Source organism: Thamnophis sirtalis, unplaced genomic scaffold (genome assembly GCF_051295495.1).
Source record: "Thamnophis sirtalis isolate CommonGarterSnake01/CBP01778 unplaced genomic scaffold, rThaSir2_p1.2 scaffold_9, whole genome shotgun sequence".
Classification (NCBI taxonomy): Eukaryota; Metazoa; Chordata; class Lepidosauria; order Squamata; family Natricidae; genus Thamnophis; species Thamnophis sirtalis.
Window position 1 is genome coordinate 70,527,390 of NW_028261389.1, and position 19,229 is coordinate 70,546,618.

The 19,229-nt window shown below is 40.5% G+C and overlaps 2 protein-coding genes across 2 annotated transcripts in view; one reads left to right on the top strand and one right to left on the bottom strand.

Moving 5' to 3' along the window:
* SMC1B (structural maintenance of chromosomes 1B) overlaps nucleotides 1–2,159 on the bottom strand; it is a 30,558-nt gene extending 28,399 nt beyond the window's left edge. Inside the window, exons 1-2 of the mRNA XM_014062338.2 lie at nucleotides 2,051–2,159; nucleotides 732–924 (exon numbers count right to left, since the gene is read on the bottom strand). Of these exons, the coding sequence (XP_013917813.2) occupies nucleotides 732–924; nucleotides 2,051–2,159 (302 nt within the window). The remainder of the gene's footprint in view (nucleotides 1–731; nucleotides 925–2,050) is intronic.
* Nucleotides 2,160–3,426: 1,267 nt separating this feature from the next.
* RIBC2 (RIB43A domain with coiled-coils 2) lies at nucleotides 3,427–14,739 on the top strand. Its single transcript, XM_014062342.2, has 7 exons — nucleotides 3,427–3,596; nucleotides 5,481–5,562; nucleotides 7,061–7,405; nucleotides 8,471–8,589; nucleotides 11,154–11,381; nucleotides 13,053–13,219; nucleotides 14,555–14,739. The coding sequence occupies exons 1-7, from the start codon at nucleotides 3,498–3,500 to the stop codon at nucleotides 14,634–14,636; spliced, it is 1,122 nt and encodes a 373-aa protein (XP_013917817.2). The 5' UTR covers nucleotides 3,427–3,497; the 3' UTR covers nucleotides 14,637–14,739.
* Nucleotides 14,740–19,229: the final 4,490 nt, after the last annotated feature.

Genomic DNA, 19,229 nt, shown 5'->3' on the forward strand with positions numbered 1-19,229 from the left:
TACTTTTATTCATTTTGTTTTGCATGCTTTTTAAAAGTACTTAAGTGTATGCTTTTAAAATGAATGTAATAAATGTACTTTGGCAGTTTTATTCCTAATAACTACCTTGATATTTAATGTTATTTTCTTTATGAAACATATGCCACTCATCTTGTCTGAGGCGACTCTAGGTTGCTTACAATGAATAAAAACAACAAAATAAAACATTAGAGCAATAAATATTAACACTAAAATTGACTTAAAAATTAACAAAGATGGAAAGGAAGGAAAAGAGATGCACACATGGAGGAAGTGAGATCTTATTAACTACTTCTAAAATGACCCGTTCCCATCAGGGACTCAAGCCAATTGGTAGAGCCAGGTCTTCAGGCTTTTTCAAAAGTCCAAATGGGTGGGTGCAATTTTATCCAGGAGGCATGATGTTCCAAAGAGTGGGAGACAGGGCAGGAAATGATATTAATTATTTGATATTGTCCAATATATACCAATATATAATATCAAGTATATTAATACTTGATATAGTATAATCCATAATGTTTTGCTCTTCTCACTATGCTTAGAGAATCATATACCAGACAGCAAAGATATTCCAAGACTCTGTAAAATTTGAATTTATCCAACAGGAAACATAAATTTGCCACACTTAATTGAACAAAATGCTAGTGTCTATATAATCAATTGCTTATATTTTCTTTATACTTCACAATGTTTAATTTTTAGAAAAATTGTACTTGCCTCGAATAATCCTTGAAAATTTTTTCTGTTCCCCATTTTCTTCTACATACACCATTGTTACACTTCCACTTGAAGAAACTGGCTTTCCAACATGAGCTCCATGTATCAGTTCCTGAATGTGCTTCACTCTTAAATTAGATGTTTTTTCACCCATTACAAAGCTGAGAGCATCCATTACATTTGATTTCCCTTTAATTGCATAAAATGTTAAAAGAGCTTTTTTACATATGCAAATTAGAATTACAAATATCACTATTTTAAATTTCATGAAAACATTTTCACCAATCCATCCTACACTGATATATCCCTAATTGCTTGCAATACTTCCATAATTAATGATTTGCTGGTTCAGATCCTACACTAAATCACAATTTCCCCTCTTTTTAAAATGTGGCCACAAAGAAAGTAATTCAAAAGTTTTCATTTCTATTTTAGAAAAATCTCAGGGGGTCTTTTTTAATTTTAGAGAGTAGAAACAGCGATAGATCTTAACAAAGACTTGTGATAAAACTTTTTGGTGCAAATGCTGTTAGAGAACACATAGCAAAATATCTGGCAAAATATCTACATCTCAGCAGGGCCTTTTTGTGATCCAAGACTACTGCTGCATATAAATATAATAGCAATGACTGCTGCTTTACTAAAAGCCATCCTCCAGTTTATTTTTAACTAAAATAATATTTTAAAAAGTAGGCCATGTAAGGAACCTCAAAGACATTAAAAGGGGTGGGTGAGAAAAGCCTAAGCCAATATATCTGCTATAAACACCTACTAGCCAGCGGAACTCTTAATGGACACAGTAAGTCTCTTCTAAACACACAATTCTTTCCCCTTCTTTCCAATGGAATGTCATCTCTTGTACAGTTGATTAATGTCCTACTGCCAATATCAATTAAATAGCTATTTATATAACTTAATCAGCTTGTACACTTTAATCACAATACTACAGCAAGTCAAGCAGGGGGGAAAATTCTTGAAAAAACACAACCATGCATAGGATAAAACAGTGTTTTTCACTTTTTTGTGCAAAGGCACACTTTTTTCATGAAAAAAATCACGAGGCACACCACCATTAGAAAATGTTAAAATTTTTTAACTCTGTGCCTATATTGACTATAGGCAGGTGTTTTTCCCACGGCACACCTTACACTATGTCACGGCACACTAGTGTGCCGCGGCACAGTGGTTGAAAAACACTGGGATAAAATAGCTATAACTGGAGTTGTATATATGAGGAATGGTTATAAAAGGAAACAGGCCAGTCTAGGAGGACCCTAATCAAAGGCAACTGCTATAAATCATTTCTACACATTACCTGAACCATTAGGACCAATGATACAAGTGAATTTCTTGAATGGTCCAATGCATTGCTGTCCCCGCCAGGATTTGAAATTCTCAACCAGCAAAAGCTTTAAGTATCCCATCTATTGATGAAGAAGAAAAGCAAAGGGAATGTGAAATAGAACACTGCCATGATTGATGGGAGTTAAAAGTAAGAACATTTGATATATTGCCTGTTTTACTATTCTGGTACAGTGTTCATAACCTCATATTTTAAGCAAATTCCCCAATTTTCTAATTTCATCTTTACTTTTGGATAGGTTATTCCAAAACAAGCTACATTCTGCTACATTATAGATATGTGCAACCATCTAATGGATATGCTGTTAATTTTAACCATTCGTTCTTTACACTTCCTGTCTTACACTACTGAGCTTTATTATGCCCTGCTCCTTGGCTGAAAAATATTTTTGAGGAGATTTGGAATGCATATATACCATTGTCTTTAAGCAGTAATTACTAAGGAAAGGCCCAAATGTTTAAAAATTAAGATTCCCTGAGTGCAGACTAGACAAACTGTGGTAGACCTATTAACTTTTTTTATTCCTTTTTCAAGCTGTCCCTTGCATTTATAGAAACCTTGCTCTTGAATGTGGGCACTCTACTGCAAGGATCACCAATCTTTCGGACCTCGGGGACCCCTAAATTCATAATTTTAAATCCTGTGGACCACTAATACGATTTTTAAAAAAAGATAAATAGTATTTAGCACAATATAAAAAATGCAAAGAGCATTTTTCCCTCTAAGAGCACCCAGTGGGTTTTTTTTTAACCTTTCAAGTGCGACATTTAGGTATTTATGTCAACTGGATTCCACGCAGTTTGCCCTAAAAAAAAAACGGAGGGGGGAGGAAAGGAAATAATAATTGCTGGAAAGGAAAACAAAAAGATGGGAAGATGAACCACGCGCTTCAGAATTTCAATTGAGGTACTATCCCGCCAGCCCGGGAAGGACAAGCGCTTGAAATGTGCAAAATAACGGGCGGGGAGCAGAACAGTATCTTCCTCTTCCAGAGACCCGCATGGAACGATAGAAGCGCTTATACAGGAGGTTATACATTTAATACATAAATTCTGACCCTTCGCCTCACAGCGTGACAACCTCCCTTCCCGCCAATTCGGCCAATCCCGCGCCGCGCATGAGGGGAAAGGATATCTCGCGAGACTTCCTCCCGCGCTCCGCCTTCCGAGGCTTTGCCCCGCCCTAAAATCACTTAATCTCTATGCTGACGGGAGCTGCTGACGTCAAGAGAGCGTCGATCGCTCGTAGCAGAAGAGCCTTGGCTCATTTCCTTAGCAACGTAGAGTTGTGGAGACCGTTGCTAAGCGCCGGGGATGCTGAGCATCCTAGATAGTTATCCCGGCCCGTAGCATCTTCTTTCGTCCTCCCTGCTTCGGCAGGACTGCTCTGGCCGGCTACAATGCACTCCCGGATGGAGGCAGCGGCGCGGGAGCGGAGGCGTTACCGGGACCTGCAGAGGCAAAGCCAGATCTTTGATGCCCGAGTCAGGCTTATCGGGGTGAGTGGTTCTGTAATTCTTTAGATTTTCTTGATTGTCATTTAAATTTAATTGTTTGGTACGACGTAGTATGGGGATATATATTTTTTCAACATCAGCTGCATGACTTTATGCATTTTTTTTTAAAAAAATATATCTTATTTTATACACAAAAAAGAGAAAGGATGAAAGTTTTTCCTTCTCAGAAACATGCAAAGCCCAAATAATTATTCGGGCTAATAATAATACTAAGTATACACAATTGAATGCAATCCTTTGGACATGCCTTATCAAATTGTTCCAAGAATTCCAACATGTATGCAAAATTAAACAGAACATGTATCTGAAAACTTGAATTGCATGCTTACTGTTTAGGTGAAAATACACAATTTGGCAGTCAGCATGTAAACATTTGCATACAATTATCCACTAGTGCTGTGTTCTATAAAATATTAAGAAATCTGTTTACGTGTGTGTGTGTGTGTGTGTGTGTACACACAAATATAGATAGCTATATACACACATGCACAAACACATCCAGATAGATAGATAGATAGATAGATATTGAGATACACACAGACATACTTATATGCATGCGCGCGCGCGCACACACACACACACATACACAGGGTGTACATAAGTGCATCAGCATGTCTACCGTCCCTGTCCTATTGTGCCCATTTATTTGTACTCATTTCATGTGCTCATATCCTTGTTTACACTTATACCTGTTATCTCATACATGTTTGACAAACTAAATAAATAAATAAAATATATAGGAAAAATAAATAAATGTACAGTCCTCCAACTGCCATTTTACTGACAGTAAAATGTTTAATAAATTATAGAAAAGAAGCAATATTATGCAACCGTTTCTTAGTATGTAAGCTTGCATTGCAGTCACAATTTATTACTGATTATGTTTTTTAAAATAAAAGAATGGTTTAATATTTTGATAGATTTTCACTGAATGAAATTTATATTTCCTGCAAGTAATATTATTTTTTCTTATTTATCTCTAAGATAGGCAACTCATATGTTCTTTTGTAACTCTCTGAAGTACTGCCCATAATGTAATCATTATCTTAAGAGATAAACACATTTACCATAAAATTATGGAAAACAAAAAGGAGTATCGAGTTAAAATCTGGCAGAGAAAAGAAATCTTCGTATAATATTGTTTTGAAATATGTTACAGTTGTGAAAACTGATTTAATTTTAGCCAGTTATTAGATAAAATTATTATTATACTTGTAAATGATCTAATATTATTTACATAAGTGTCTAATCAAGTTGATGTATGGGTAATGTGATCATGGTTATCTGAGTTAATCCAACTCTCTGGGCTTACATAATACAAAGAATTATCAACTAACTGCATCAATTTTTCTGTAAATGACTTAACCACATGTGATATATAAAATTATCCTATTTAATTTTGTTTATTGGATCATCTGAATGATATGCATGTTGGCCTTTGAAGGTTTTAAGAAGAATTGTAAAGCTAGGCTACACTGACGCTTTTTCAGCTACATATTTTTCTCCTTTATAAATTATAATTCTAATTACTCTTTTCATTGGAGTTATTAAATATCTGGTCAGTCTGACTAGTTTTTGGTCCTTAAACTACAAAGAACAATCTTGGAGATATATGACATAATTGAATTAAAAGTTCAATAGTTCTGTATCTATTTTAAAAATCTATTTAATGGGAGAGTGTAATTCTTATTATTTATTCATTTCATTTTAATTCATCAATGAAGACTAGAATATGATGTTGTTGCCTTTATTTGTCTCAGCTTTTTATTTCCTGAAAATAGCAGTTAAAGCTGAGCTTATTTTGGGAAACTTCCTCTTCTTCTTTGGTATGAAATCTGAACCAGGTTTTTTTCATGTCTACCACAGATTGACAAGGAAGCGCTGGACACCCAAGTAAAAGACAAAAAGATTGAAGAAGCAGTCCAGAAGGCCCGTGATGATTCCATTGGTATATATAATATCATTTTTTTAAAAACAATCATTTGTCAGATGGCTGTAAAAACGAGTTCTCCTTCAACCCTTCCACCTTCCAAAACTTTGATTCCATTCCTGTCCCTGCATCCATTCACCTACGATTTTCCTTGGACAGATAAGATAGTTGTAAATTGTAAGATACTTGAACTCTGCAAGATTTGGGTTTGGACATCTTGGTGAGAACTTCCATCACCTCCATCTCCCTTTTTCCAGAGCATCTTAGTGTATTTGTCCCAGTCTTGAGGCCTTTTTGCACTCAGCTGGGGTTTTATTTTTTTTCAGCACATACTAAGATAGCACTGCAAGATGGGATACAGATGGCTGAAATATTAGCCTTTCTGGTCTTAATGGAGCTGCAAGAAGTACCATTGTGCAATATAAGGAATATTAATTGGCACAGATATTAGGTCTATAGAAGTACCCCTGTGCAACATTCTTTTCAAGGAATATTTTAAAACATAGGTAGTCCACAACTTACATCTTTTTTTTTAGTGAACATTTGAAGTTTAATGAAAAACTGAAAAAATTGAATTATCTTGATCCTCACACTTTATAACCATTGCAGCATCCCCATCATGTGCATTGCAGCATCCCAATGATCATGTGATCAGATTTTGAGCACTGAGCCATAGGCATGTATTTACAATGGTTACAACATCCCAGGCCAGGAAGTTGGAGTTGCTAACAACAGCATGATTCACTGCATGGTGGCGGTTAAAACAGTGGTTCCCAAACTTTTTTTGGCCATGCCCTACTTAAACATCTTTAAAATCCCTCTCCCCTCTCCCCGTGATATATAATTCTTACTTTACTCAAAAAGTGAACTCTACTCACACAGAGGAAGCCTAAAAGGCCATTAACTTGAAACAAGGTTCAAATTGCCCCCATTAAAAATCAAATTGCCCCCCTGTGGGGCATAGGCCCCACGTTGAGAAACACTGGTTTAGAAGGCCGTACTGCAGGCTACTTCTGCTGACTACTGGCTGGCTGGCTGCAATTTGGCAGTTTGAATCTCACCAGGCTCAAGGTTACCATCCTTCCAGGTTTGGTCAAATGAGGACCCAGATTGTTGGGGGCAAGAGGCTGACTCTGTAAACTGCTTAGAGAGGACTGTGAAGCACTGTGAAGCGGTATATAAGTCTAAATGCTATTGCTATTCACTTCACAAGTGGAATGATTGTTTAACAACTATGGCAAACAAGATCATAAAATTGGACGCAACTCACTTAACAGCTGCTTTTTTAGCAATGGAAATTCTTGTCCCAATTGTGATCATAAGTTGAGGACTACCTGTAACTATGAACTTTGCTTGTAGATGAAGTGCACAAACATATAATCTGAACAGGTAAAAGAGAGAACTAATTTTATTTGGGTTGGAACAATTAACTTTAGCCACCCAACATGCTATTTAAATTCACAAAAATGCATTTTTAAGGATTAGAATCACAGCCTTTTTTCCCTTCTAAACATAGCTGCAGAAATGAAACAAAATGATAAGATCCTCTGCATGTTAGACCAACGACAGAAAAGAGATACCCAGATCCTAAACAAAGCTATCAACGAATTTCGTCAAAATTATCAGAAGCCAGAAACGGTGCGTGAATACGACCTCTTTGACCCACAACGCCTGCAGAAAGATACTGCTGCTCGCCTTGCTGACAGTGACCCACGCTGTACCATATCCAGCTTGCAGAAGTTCATGGGAGAAGATTTAAACAGTAAGAATAGACGGAGGTTCCAGCAAGAGCAAACCAGAGAATGGCTTTTGCAGCAAGAAAGGGAAAAGCAGAACGCGCTGGCAGATAAAAAATATGCAGGTATGACCAAATCTGCAATAGAGCATTTAGCTTAACCGTTGCCACCTGCCAAATTTCGAAAAGAGTGCCATGACTTGGTTTCTCTTCTTTTTCTTTACTTCTTTTCTTACCACTGGGTGTCGAGGGACTTTGTTTCTCACTCATAGTTACGACTTAGTAGTTTAGGTTGCTAGCTTGAAAACTATTGATGCCTGCTTTGAAAAATTGGCATGGGTGTTTTGCAGGCGTAAATTAATGTAGCAGTTCTTTAAAATCCTAAATGATTGAAGGACTGTTATATAAGAGGCTACTCAACCCCTACACATCTGTTGAGTCACTGAAATTGGTAGAAAGGCCCTTTTGAAGACCCTGCCTTCCATATTTGACAGGCAAAGCATATATTCAATTTATTTATTTGATTTGCGTGGCTGCCCATCTCAACTTAGTAACTCTAGATGGCTCACCACAGTTAAAGGCAACATTCTCATAAAAACCAAGTTAAAAACCAATATGTGAACATATAAAGCCGTCAATATCCACTTTAAAACTAAAATAACCAGGGTCAGCGACCAAAGTGCATCCTTGCATTAAAATGTGGAGCTGTCCATCCTTGTGTCTAGCTCAAATTCAAAGTAGGTATTAGCCACAATCCTCTCCATTGGCCCTTGATAGGAAACATAAAAACCTAGAATTTGTCTCTATGGTAAATGGAAAACACTTGAAGAATGGAGGAGGGCGAAAAGCCGAGTCTGGGAACTTGGGCTAAAAAACAAAGATTTGAACAAACGTAGGAGCTGTGATGGCACAGTGTTTAAGAATGCAGTATTTAAAAGCTAATTCTACCCACAGACTGGAATTCAATACTAACAGGGATCAAGGTTGACTCAGCCTTCCATCTTTCTGAGGTCCATAAAATGAGGACCCAGATTGTTGGGGGGGAAATGCAAATAAGGATCATTCGACATTGTAAACCGCCCAGAGGGTACAGCAAAGCACTATGGCGTGGTATATAAATGATATTGTTGTTGTGGGGCAATGATTTACTATCTGGCACTTGTGACATAACTGATTTGTTTTGATTTGTAGAAGAACTCTATAAACAGCAGAGACTGGAGCTTGATGAAAAGGCTATGACTCTCCAACGAGCAGATGAGGAAACCAGACGAGCAATTTGCATCACTACTACAGAATTCAATCAAGCCTTGGTGAAGCAAAATTGGTTATTATTACTTAAAAATAGTATCTTCTAAGAGTATGACATATCGTAATTGCTTTTTTATTACTTAAAAATAGTATCTGCTAAGAGTATGACATATCGTAATTGCTTTTTTAAAAAACGCAGTTCTTTTAAGTTTCAAAAAAAGATAAAATACAAATTAACCCAAAGAAAAAAGATTAAAGGGGAGAGAGGATCAAATGGGGAAATCAGGAAAATAAATGGGATGGAATGGAATTCTTTATTATCCAAGTGTGATTGGACACCAAGGAATTTGTCTCAGGTGCATAAGCTCTCAGTGTACATAGTTGATAGATTATAGATCATAAATGATCATTAACAATCATTAATCTAATATACAAATAACAAGTGATAAAACATAAGATACCAATAGGAAAGATGAGAAGGATAAGAGCAATACAGACTACTACATGGGTAAATATCTTTGGCATAAGACAAGTACTGTGGGAATTAGGTGACAAGAGAAAAGAAAGAAACAAAATATAAAGAATTACCTCCAAGTTTCTTCAGTACAGGTACAAATATATATAATAAAATAATCTCTCACTCTATAGACATCATATAGAAAATAGACAAACTAAACCAGAGGTAGTCAACCTTTTTATACCTACTGCCCACTTTTGTATTTCTGTTAGTAGTAAAATTTTCTAACCGCCCACCGGTTTCACAGTAATGGTGTTTTATAAAGTAGGGAAATAACTTTACTTTATAAAATTTATAAAGCAGAGTTACAGCAAACCCCTACCGCCCACCATGAAAGCTGGAAGGCCCACTAGTGGGCAGTAGGGATCAGGTTGACTACCACTGAACTAAACAGTCGAACCCCTCCTCCAAAACCATATGACAAAATAAACACTTATTCTAAGTTTAAGCACAACACTTAACAATATATAAAATATATCTAATTTATGGCAATGAAATAGCTTTAATGAAACAAACGTTCAATAATTATGATGTTCAAAATAGTTTTTAAATGTTGTCAATAGTCTAGGACAGTGTTTCTCAACCTTGGCAACTTGAAGATGTCCGGACTTCAACTCCCAGAATTCCCCAGCCAGCGAATGCTGGCTGGGGAATTCTGGGAGTTGAAGTCCGGACATCTTCAAGTTGCCAAGGTTGAGAAACACTGGTCTAGGAGAGGGGTGTCAAACTCGCGAAGACATGTTGTCATGTGACATATCGTGACTTTTCCCCCTTCGCTAAAACGGGGGTGAGGGTGGCCAGCGTGTGGTACATCCGGGCCCTGAGTTTGACATCCCAGGTCTAGGATATTTATTTTTATATAGTGGAAATAGGCTATTACAGATATTTTCACTTCAGCTTGAAAGTAAGTCTGATTATTGACTGTTACCATTTATTGTTGCACTTGTTCCAGAGTCTAAGTGGGTACTGGTTTGGGATACCAGACAGTAATAGAGGTGCAGATAACAGACTCAAAGTTTCCTCTGTAGAACTGTATCAGCAGCTCCTTGGGCAGTTTGAGGTTTCTGAGTTGGCGCAGAAAGAACATTCTTTGTTGTACTTTTTTGATGACATTTTTCTCATTAGTTGCCCATTTTAGGTCTTGAGGTATGATATATCATAATTGGGTTGGCAATAATTGTCACCTTGTCATTTGTGGCTGTTCTTGCCCTGTCTTGGATGCCATGCTGAGCACTCAACGCAGTGCTCATTTCTGATTAAGCCTTGTCCTGAGCACAGGAAGGAAACTGGACTGTCTCTGTATATTTTGAACCCCTCCAGAAGATTGAGAGTTATTCGTGTAACTGAAGACATAATACTTGCTTGTTCTGACTTAGTGCAATGTAAGAACCTAATCCTTGTGGTTTGTTTCATGGCTTGGAAGGAGGTGTAAACCCACCACTGAACTTGTGGGCAGACCTGAGATGACCAGGGACATCACCCATATCAGGATGTCAGTGTGAATTTTTACTTTGCATCAGGGGTGAAATGCTCTGAAGTCTGCTACCGGTTCGCTTTGTTACAGGTTTGCTGCTCACATGCATGCACTACCACGCAGCACTGAAAAAGGAGGATTAAGAAGCCTTTCCTGAGTCTGCAAAGTTAAGTAGAACAGCGGGGGACGGGACAGCTGTGCCGCATGATTTAGATTTGCTAGAAAGCTAAACGATTTCCTGCTTTCTAGCGAATATAAATTGCGCGGCACAGCTGATTGTTGCCCAGCTGATAATCGGAACCAAGTCGTTAGTAAAACAATGCTACCAGTTCAGCATTTTTTACTACCGGTTTGGCCGAACCGGTCCAAACTGGTAGCATTTCACCCCTGCTTTGCATCATCTGTGCAATTATAATTTTTAAAGGATCAGAATGAGAGAAAGGTTTTAAAAGACTCTGCAATTGCCTCCTTATTCTCTTTTTATTCTTTAACTTATCTTATCCTGTCTTTATTTCCTACCAGAAATCCTACAAAATACATTTAACTGAATTTTATTTAAGTATTTGCCATCTGGTGAGGGCCAAACTTCTCTCACTTTGTAAACATTGCTCTGTGTGTGTGTTGTTGTTTTTAAGGCTGCTGAGTCTGAGCGTAAGAGAAGACTCGAAAAACAGCAAGAAGAAGAAGCAGAACAGAGGGACATTTTGAGCCAGCTTCAGGGGGATCTGCTGACTGAAAACCCGCAGCAAGCAGTCAGCTCCTTTGGACCAAATGGCATCATCACCGACCGATGGAAAGGAATGAGCCAAGCTCAGCTGAAAGAAATCCAGGATATTCAGATGCAACAAGTGCTAGAGAAGCTGGTATGCCCTTTAAAGAAATAGCACCGTGGAATAACAACCTGGAATTCTGCATGGTGGGATCAAAAAAGTCAAGATGGGCTTCTTTTTCTCCTTCTCTTCCTCCTTTCTTCCTTGTTCTTCTTCCATGTCTACATCAAACTTGAAACTGCCAGAATGAAGCCACCTTCCTGGCTTTGTCGTTGGCCAAAAGTAAGTCATTATCGGTACAAGTTTCTGATAGTAACCAACATACTAGCAGATAGGCCGGGCTCTGTTCCTCTCCACATTCACATATCATGTTGTTATCCGCTAAGAGCCTTCACTTGAGTGTATCGGTTTTACATTTAGTCATTCCAACTCTCAATCTGTTCAGGGTCCCCCAGATAGTATAAGGCGGGGGTCAGCAACTGTACTGTAGACATGCGGCTCTTTCAGCCCTCTGCTGCAGCTCCTGATGCCACTTTGCCATTGCCTCCATGGCCTGCCCACGATGCGCATTACAGTGAAAGTTAGCGGGGTTCACAATGGGGGAGACGGGGTCCCCTCCTGGAGCCCATTACGACGCGGAGCCACAATGTGACCCACCCCACTTGCCCCTGGCAACAGCAGTGGCGTTGGCCATGGTGCAGCGCGGGGCGGGCCATTGTCTCGGGGTGGACAGCAGGTCGCACATCCAGCACCAACCAAGGCCGGAAGTAGCCACCCACTGTTTCCTGCTGCAGTCGAACAGTGAGACAGAGACACACACAGAGAGAAACAAGAGACACAGAGACGGAGAGAGACAGTCATGTGACTGGGTGGGAGTGAGTGACATTGAGTTGGCCATGCTCACCCAGGTTTTGTGGCTCCTGGTGTTTTCTTTTCTGTGGGAAACGGGTCCAAATGGTTCTTTAAATATTTAATGTTGCAGACCACTGGTATAAGGGAGGTGGTATTCTTCAGCCTTTTCCTCCTTTGATGTTATTCCTTGCTTGATGGTCTCCTTCCTCCATCTCTGATCTTCCCCCATAAGAACACACCTGGGAAAACCAAGATGGGCTGCAACCGTCTGATGAAAGCTCCACCCCTTTGCCAGATGCATCCTGCATGCCACACCCATAAAACACAGAGGTGGAGCTTTGATGGCACTGTTACGTCTTCCATCTTGATTTGTTTGACCACACTCTCCACTCTATTTGCAACATTCACCTTCCTACATCCTCATCACTTTGTCAGGGGCTGTTGCAAATTGTAGCAATGCAACACATTAAGGACCACAGGTCCTGTTTAATGGGTGGCAAAGGGGGCAAAAAAAAAGCCTAAACCAATCATTATTGTACACCAGGATTCCAGGTAGATTGAACCTTCTGACTCTTTCAATTCTAGAAGGACCTTGGGAAGAGCCACGGGTCCTTAGCAGCCCATCTGTTGAATGCTGTTAGCAGCACAGAAAGATGGATGGGGGCAGAGGTGTTTCATTGCTGACTAGAATAGAATAACAGAGTTGGAAGGGACCTTGGAGGTCTTCTAGTCCAATCCCCTGCCTAGGCAGGAAACCCTACACCACTTCAGACAACTAGTTATCCAACATCTTCTTAAAAACTTCCAGTGTTGGAGCATTCACAACTTCTGGAGGCAAGGTTCTGACTATCAGTAAATTTCTCCTCAGTTCTAAGTCGCTCCTCCTAGACCAGCTTTCTGCTTCTCATGCAGAGGTTAGATGAAGAGGAACGCCAGAAAAATGCAGAATGGGACCGAAAACGGATTCAGGAGGCCAGAGCTGAATTGCTCTATGACCGTCATCAGCAACGTCAGAATCGGGACCTGCGGAGAGCATTAGATAATTTTAACATCCAGCTATCCCAGGAGCAGAAAAATAAGTAAGACATTTTCTGGGTGCCCACTTTGTTTTAGCCCAAGATGAACCCAGAAATTCCCCGGGGCAAACTAGTGGGGCTTCGAAGCGTTAGCATCTTATTCTGGGAAGCACATGGGATGCCTCTGGATGCTATAGACCTGGTAGCTTTAACCATGGAGCAGCAGAATAATCTGCCTGACATTATTGAATTCTCAACAGCTTTCCAGCCTGCCAGATAACGCTGCTCTGACTTTGTACATGCATGTACAAAGGGGTGGGGGCTCACTTATGCTATCATGTTCATCATTTTGCCTTTTTTTTAATTACCCTTAACAAACACCACTGATGGCAATTTATTTCAAAAGACACTTTTTTCTAGTGTCTTAGATACATGAACCCATAGCTAACGTTATGGTCGGTTCGGAGACACTCCAAATTCCTCCCCTGGCTAGCCCCACCCACCCCTCTCCTCCCAGGAATCTCCAAAACAGCCTGTTTTGGATGTGAAGCAGGCATGGGTTCCAGCTGCTGCTACTGCCGGTTCACTCAGGGACGCACCACGTGCATGCGCAGTACTAAAAAATGCTTCTGTGCATGCACAGAAGCCAAAAACAAGATGGCGTCACCGAGAGAACTGGTTCGGGGGTGTGGCAGGCCTGAGTCACTACCTGTTTCAGCGACCCAGGCTGTCAAATTACTACCTGTTTGGCCGAACCGGTAGGAACCCACCTCTGATGTGAGGTAAGTGCAAAGCCCTCACGGAAGGTCAGGAAGGTGGGAAAATGGGCCGTTTCCGGCCTCCAGAGGGCTTCTGGAGCCCATGGGAGGCAGTTTTTCACCCTTCCCGAGACACAAGGAGCCTGGGGAAGGCAAAAATGCCCCCCCCCCGCTGTAGTATAGGAGAACGATTAGGCCATGCCCACCATGGCTATGCCCACCCAGCAACTGGGAAGAGAACCTGTTGCTGAAATTTTTGAAGCCCACCCCTGCTTAGATAACTTTTTTTTTAATGCCTTCAAGTCCAACACTAACTCCTGGCAACTACTTGGACAAATCCTTGCAGTTTTCTTGGCAAGTGTTTTTGAAAATAGTTTGCAATTGCTTCCTTCCTCATGCTGAGAAAGAGTGACTGGCCCAAAGTCACCCAGTTGGTTTTATGCTTAAGGTTGGACTAGAAAATCACCGTCTCCTAGTTTCTAGCCTTATTTCTTAACCATTTTACCAAACTGGCATTTTAATTTCCTTAACCCATTTGTAAAAAATATTAAAATTGATTTCTTGCTGATACTGAGAATAAGCAATCTCACATTTAGAGACTTTAATCATTAACATGTATCAACTGTTGTTTTTTTTCCAGACAAGCATATATGAATGAAGAAGTATATACAAATTTTCCTTCTGGCCAGTACTACTCACAGTTTAACACAATTAGCCGATGATGTTGGAGCCAATATTCGCACTCCTATAGATGTGCAGGTTATATGTTTATAAAAAACATTTCTACTTTCTTCACCTATATAATAAAAATATAACTACCGCTGATTTTCTTGGTCTAAAGGGATTGCAATTATGGACTAACCAATTCCAAAAAGGTTTAATTTATGAAAAGGAATGAAAAAAAATCAACAAAATGGATTCAGATTTTAAGCACCAATTTCAAAATGGTACTCTGTGTTATAATAACATCTGTACAAATTCATCTAGACCAGATGGTTTATACCCCGGGGTTCTGAAGGAACTGGCAGATGTAATCTTGAAGACACTGAATCAGAGGTGGCATTCAGCAGGTTCTGACCAGTTCTGGAGAACTGGTAGCGGAAATTTTGAGTAGTTCAGAGAACCAATAAATACCGCCTCTGACTGCTCCCCCCATCTATTCTCTGCCTCCCGAATCCCAGCTGATTGTGAGGGAATGGAGATTTTACAGTATCCTTCCCCTGCCACGCCCACCAAGCCACGCCAACCAAGCCACATCCACAGAACCGATAGTAAAAAATTTTGAATCCCATCACTGGGCCAAAAGTACTTTTGTGCGGGGGGATTTGTTGTAACTTTGACATATGCTGGCTAGGAAATTCTATGAGTCAAAACCCAAACATTGTAAAGCTGCCAAGGTTGAGAAATACTGATCTAGAGCTTAATAACTTCAACAAAGAAGCTGCTTTGCAAGACTGAGAGCACAAATTTGGCTCAAGGCCACCGGTCACCACATTCAGTCTGGCAGATAAACTCTTATTCCGGTCTTCCCACATGTCTGTGAACTGAACAATGGGTTTTCCCCCTGAACTAAAATTGGAAGAACTTTTCATTCCAGTGAGAGAACAAAGAACTTCCTGCCCCAATGTTTTTGTGTAAGTGAGACATACTTCCTGGAAGAGTAAACACAGAGAGGTGACAGATGCCAGAAGATCAAGTGGTAGATTGTGGGGCAAGAATAATAATTCAGCTATAATCCCCGTGCCATTAAGTCTTGGTAGGTGGAAAGAAAAAAGACAGAGCAGGGTATTCTGCATTGATGTAGCAGGAAGCCTCTTACATGAATTATTTGGGCACTTGGAAATGTAATAATACAAGTAATTGGCTTTTAATCTCAGCATCAGCAGTGAGAATCACTGCCACATTCAACGCAAACACTCCAAACGATGTCAGCTCATTTCTTTGCTCTTGAAGCTTAAGCTTTTGTTTGCAGAGAATAGCTTAATAATATTTTTTTTAAAATACAGAGTGCAACTGAAGCACTAGAGGCTTTTTAACCAGAATAAAGCAAAAACCAGAGTTCATTCTATCTGAAATTTTAGCAAGAGCAGAGCAGCCAATGTGTTGCAAAATGCAGATTAGACTGTTCCCAGTTTGAAGAGTATATAGGACTGTTAAAGAATTTAAGGAGTTGTCAGCTGTCCCAACTTGGTCACTAGAGCTCGCTGTAACAGCATTGCCAAAAAGGCATTAAGAGCTGTTAATCTAATTTTGTAAAGCTTCTTCTCCGGTAATATTGTATTGCAAACTAGGGCATATAAAACATTTGCTAGATCTATTCTCAAATTCAGCTCATCTGGCTGGAACCCGCACTGCATATCAGACATTAATACAATCGAGAGAGTTCAGGGACATTTCACGAGAAGAGTCCTCCAACTGAATCCCTTATGCCACCAGGCTCCAAATTTTGGGCTTAGAACTATGCCGCCTTCAGCCTGACCTGAGTGTAGTACACAAAATTATCCGCTACAATGTCCTACCTGTCAATGACTACTTCAGCACCAATACACAAGCACACAATAGAGACAAACTAAAGGTAAACCGCTCGAAACTTGATTGCAGAAAATACGACTTCAGCAACAGAGCGGTCAACGCCTGGAATGCTCTACCTGACACTGTGGTTTCTTCCCCAAACCTCCAAAACTTTAACCTAAGACTGTCTACTGTCGACCTCACCCCATTCCTAGGAGGTCTGTAAGGGGCATGCATAAGTGCACTAACCTGCCTACCATCCCTGTCCTATTATCCCCACTTATTCATATCCATTTCCTGTATTCATAATCATGTTTATACTTTTATCTGTTATACATGCTAGACAAAATAAATAACATAAAATAAAGAATGACTCCTAGACTCATAGCTAAAGAAAGTATAGTTTACTAAAGCCAAATTATTGCAGTGTAGCAAAGCCAAATCTAGCATTTTGTCCCCAAACCAAGCAGTTAACTATACTCCTTGGGTGTCCCCCCCCCCCAAAATAGTTATCGGTGAGTGACCAATCACATTCAAACTAATTATTTCGTTAATGGTCCCCAGCTGTATTGGATGACTTTGGAACAGTCCACGGCTTGTCATAGGATGGCAGGAGAAGGCTTTCAGTTTCCGGCGTGCCTCCATCAATAACCAACAAAGAAAACTCCCAACTCCATTGTTCGTGGAATCAAAATCCTTTTACTGATTATGAAAAGATAGCAGCAAAAGTAAAGCAAGATCTGAGCCAGAAAGGCGCGAACAAGTTCATGTCAAATGATAACCCAGCCCCCTCCCTCCAATGACCCACTACCCCAGTGTCCAATCTGCAACTCCCTTAGGTGTCATGTGGGGTGCATCTCCAAAAGTATGCAGGATGGTTGGCCTTGAGCAGGTCTAAACACCGGCTACCAGCATGCGCAGAAGATGGTGAGAAGAATACTCCCTTTTCCACATCACCTCCTGTACCATTCATTCCCATCCCAAATACCATGACCCCACCTTCCCCGCTTCTATTAATTAATTAATTAATTAATTAATTAATTAATTAATTAATTAATTAATTCTATGGCAGCCAAGTGAAGCAGAGGCTGACATCCCCTCTATTCCCCTTTATCCCACCCTGCAGCTCTTTCCCCCGTTGTTACTCACAACATCTAGCTAAGCAGGACCGGTGTAGCCACAGCAGGATGGCAGGTCTGACAGGAGTTTTCTTGACGTGTTTGAATGAGACAAGGAGAAATCACGGAGGATGACTTGCCATAGTTAAATGCTGGTCATATTCATTCAAACATTTGGGGGAAAGCTAGCCAAACTCTCTTTTAAGTATCAATGTCAGGAGGATTTCCAGCATACAATATTTTTCTTGGTTTTCTCAAAATGAGTTGATGGTTTCTCTGATAGAAAGATCGGTGTTCAGTTCCTTAAAAGTATGAGGGTAGATCCAAATCCATTTGTCTTCATTGTATATGACTTATTTACTGGGGTTCATGTTTTACTATGATGGTGCTTCAGTATGGTGATTCATTCCTCTTCTGGAAAGCACTAAGGGGTAGAAAAAGAAAGTAAGGTTCTTGGTTTTCTTGTGATCTCCCATCCCATCATTGGTGCCTGCTGCTTGTGCAAATGGAGGTTGGTGTACATGTGCGCTGGAGCTTGCCGCTTGCACAGAATCATTTCTCCCCTCCCTCCCTCCACTGGTCTACAAAGCCAGAAAGGTTGGGAACCATTGCTGTAGGATCAAAGCCATGTTGTTTGAGAGCCTCCCTGAAAATCATTGCCCGATCCACTGAGCCAGGTAGGGTGGGCGCCTCCATGTCCTCCTGTTTAGATGGTCTTAGCCAATGATAAGAACATCTAGTTAGTGGCTCTTTCCCATAGCTGCCCCTGCCCTGTGAAACAGGATATTCAGCATCCTCTCTCCATCCAGTTATTGCAGTTTCCAATCCCCCAGGCAAACGTGGCCCATCTGGAACCTGGTGGGCGCATGTGCGTCCGCAGTTCAACTTGTTTGAGTGGCAAGTTAATGTGTTCATATCAGTCTGCCACCGAGGTGGGTTCCTACCAGTTCGCACCTATTCGGTAGAACCGGTTCGTCAAATCTACCGAACCGGTTAGAAGAGGTTCCACCAGTGGACCCAGAAAGCAGGCCACACCTACAGAAGAGGTTCCAAAAAATTTTGAAACCCACCACTGGTCCTTGGATATGATTATTCTACACTATCATGCTCATATTTATAAAACTCAGTGCCTCTGTGAAAGGTAAGGATGACTACTGCGTTTGTGGTGCAATCAGAACACTGCATGTGTTGAAGTTGTTTTAACGCAAACCAAAGATGCCTTTTAAAAAACAAATTTACATCATATTCTTATGCATGCCAGTGCTGTGTGTGAGGTAATTTAAGGTGGTCCTGACAAGTTGTTGGCATCTCCATATCCGGTCACATGGGTGGCAAGCCACTCCCATCCGGTCACATGGGTGGCAAGCCACTCCCCCAAAGGAGGCCACACCCACAGAGTAGGTTCAAACAATTTTTGAAACCCACCACTGGTCTGCCACTTGGATGGCCCAGTTCCCCCCCTCCCGCCTCCCCCTCCCCTACTGAGCCACCAGCCATAAAGGTTGGGGATCGCTGCCTTATTGAACATAGAATAAAACAAAGAATAGTAAGAGTTGGAAGTGTGAGACTGGGCCACGGCCACCGTACCTAAAAGTGGTGAAGGCAGGTAAGCAAGGTGGGAGGGGGCCAAAAGCTAGGAAAAGCCCTTTCAGGGAAAGGAACCAAATTGCTTAGTAAACAAAAGGA

Bases quoted from the DNA above. Each gene is read 5' to 3' on its own strand.
- RIBC2 (XM_014062342.2), top strand. From the start codon at position 3,498: ATGCACTCCCGGATGGAGGCAGCGGCGCGGGAGCGGAGGCGTTACCGG. The intron at 3,597-5,480 runs GTGAGTGGTTCT...TGTCTACCACAG, and splicing joins CCCGAGTCAGGCTTATCGGG to ATTGACAAGGAAGCGCTGGA. The intron at 8,590-11,153 runs GTGAAGCAAAAT...GTTGTTTTTAAG, and splicing joins CAGAATTCAATCAAGCCTTG to GCTGCTGAGTCTGAGCGTAA.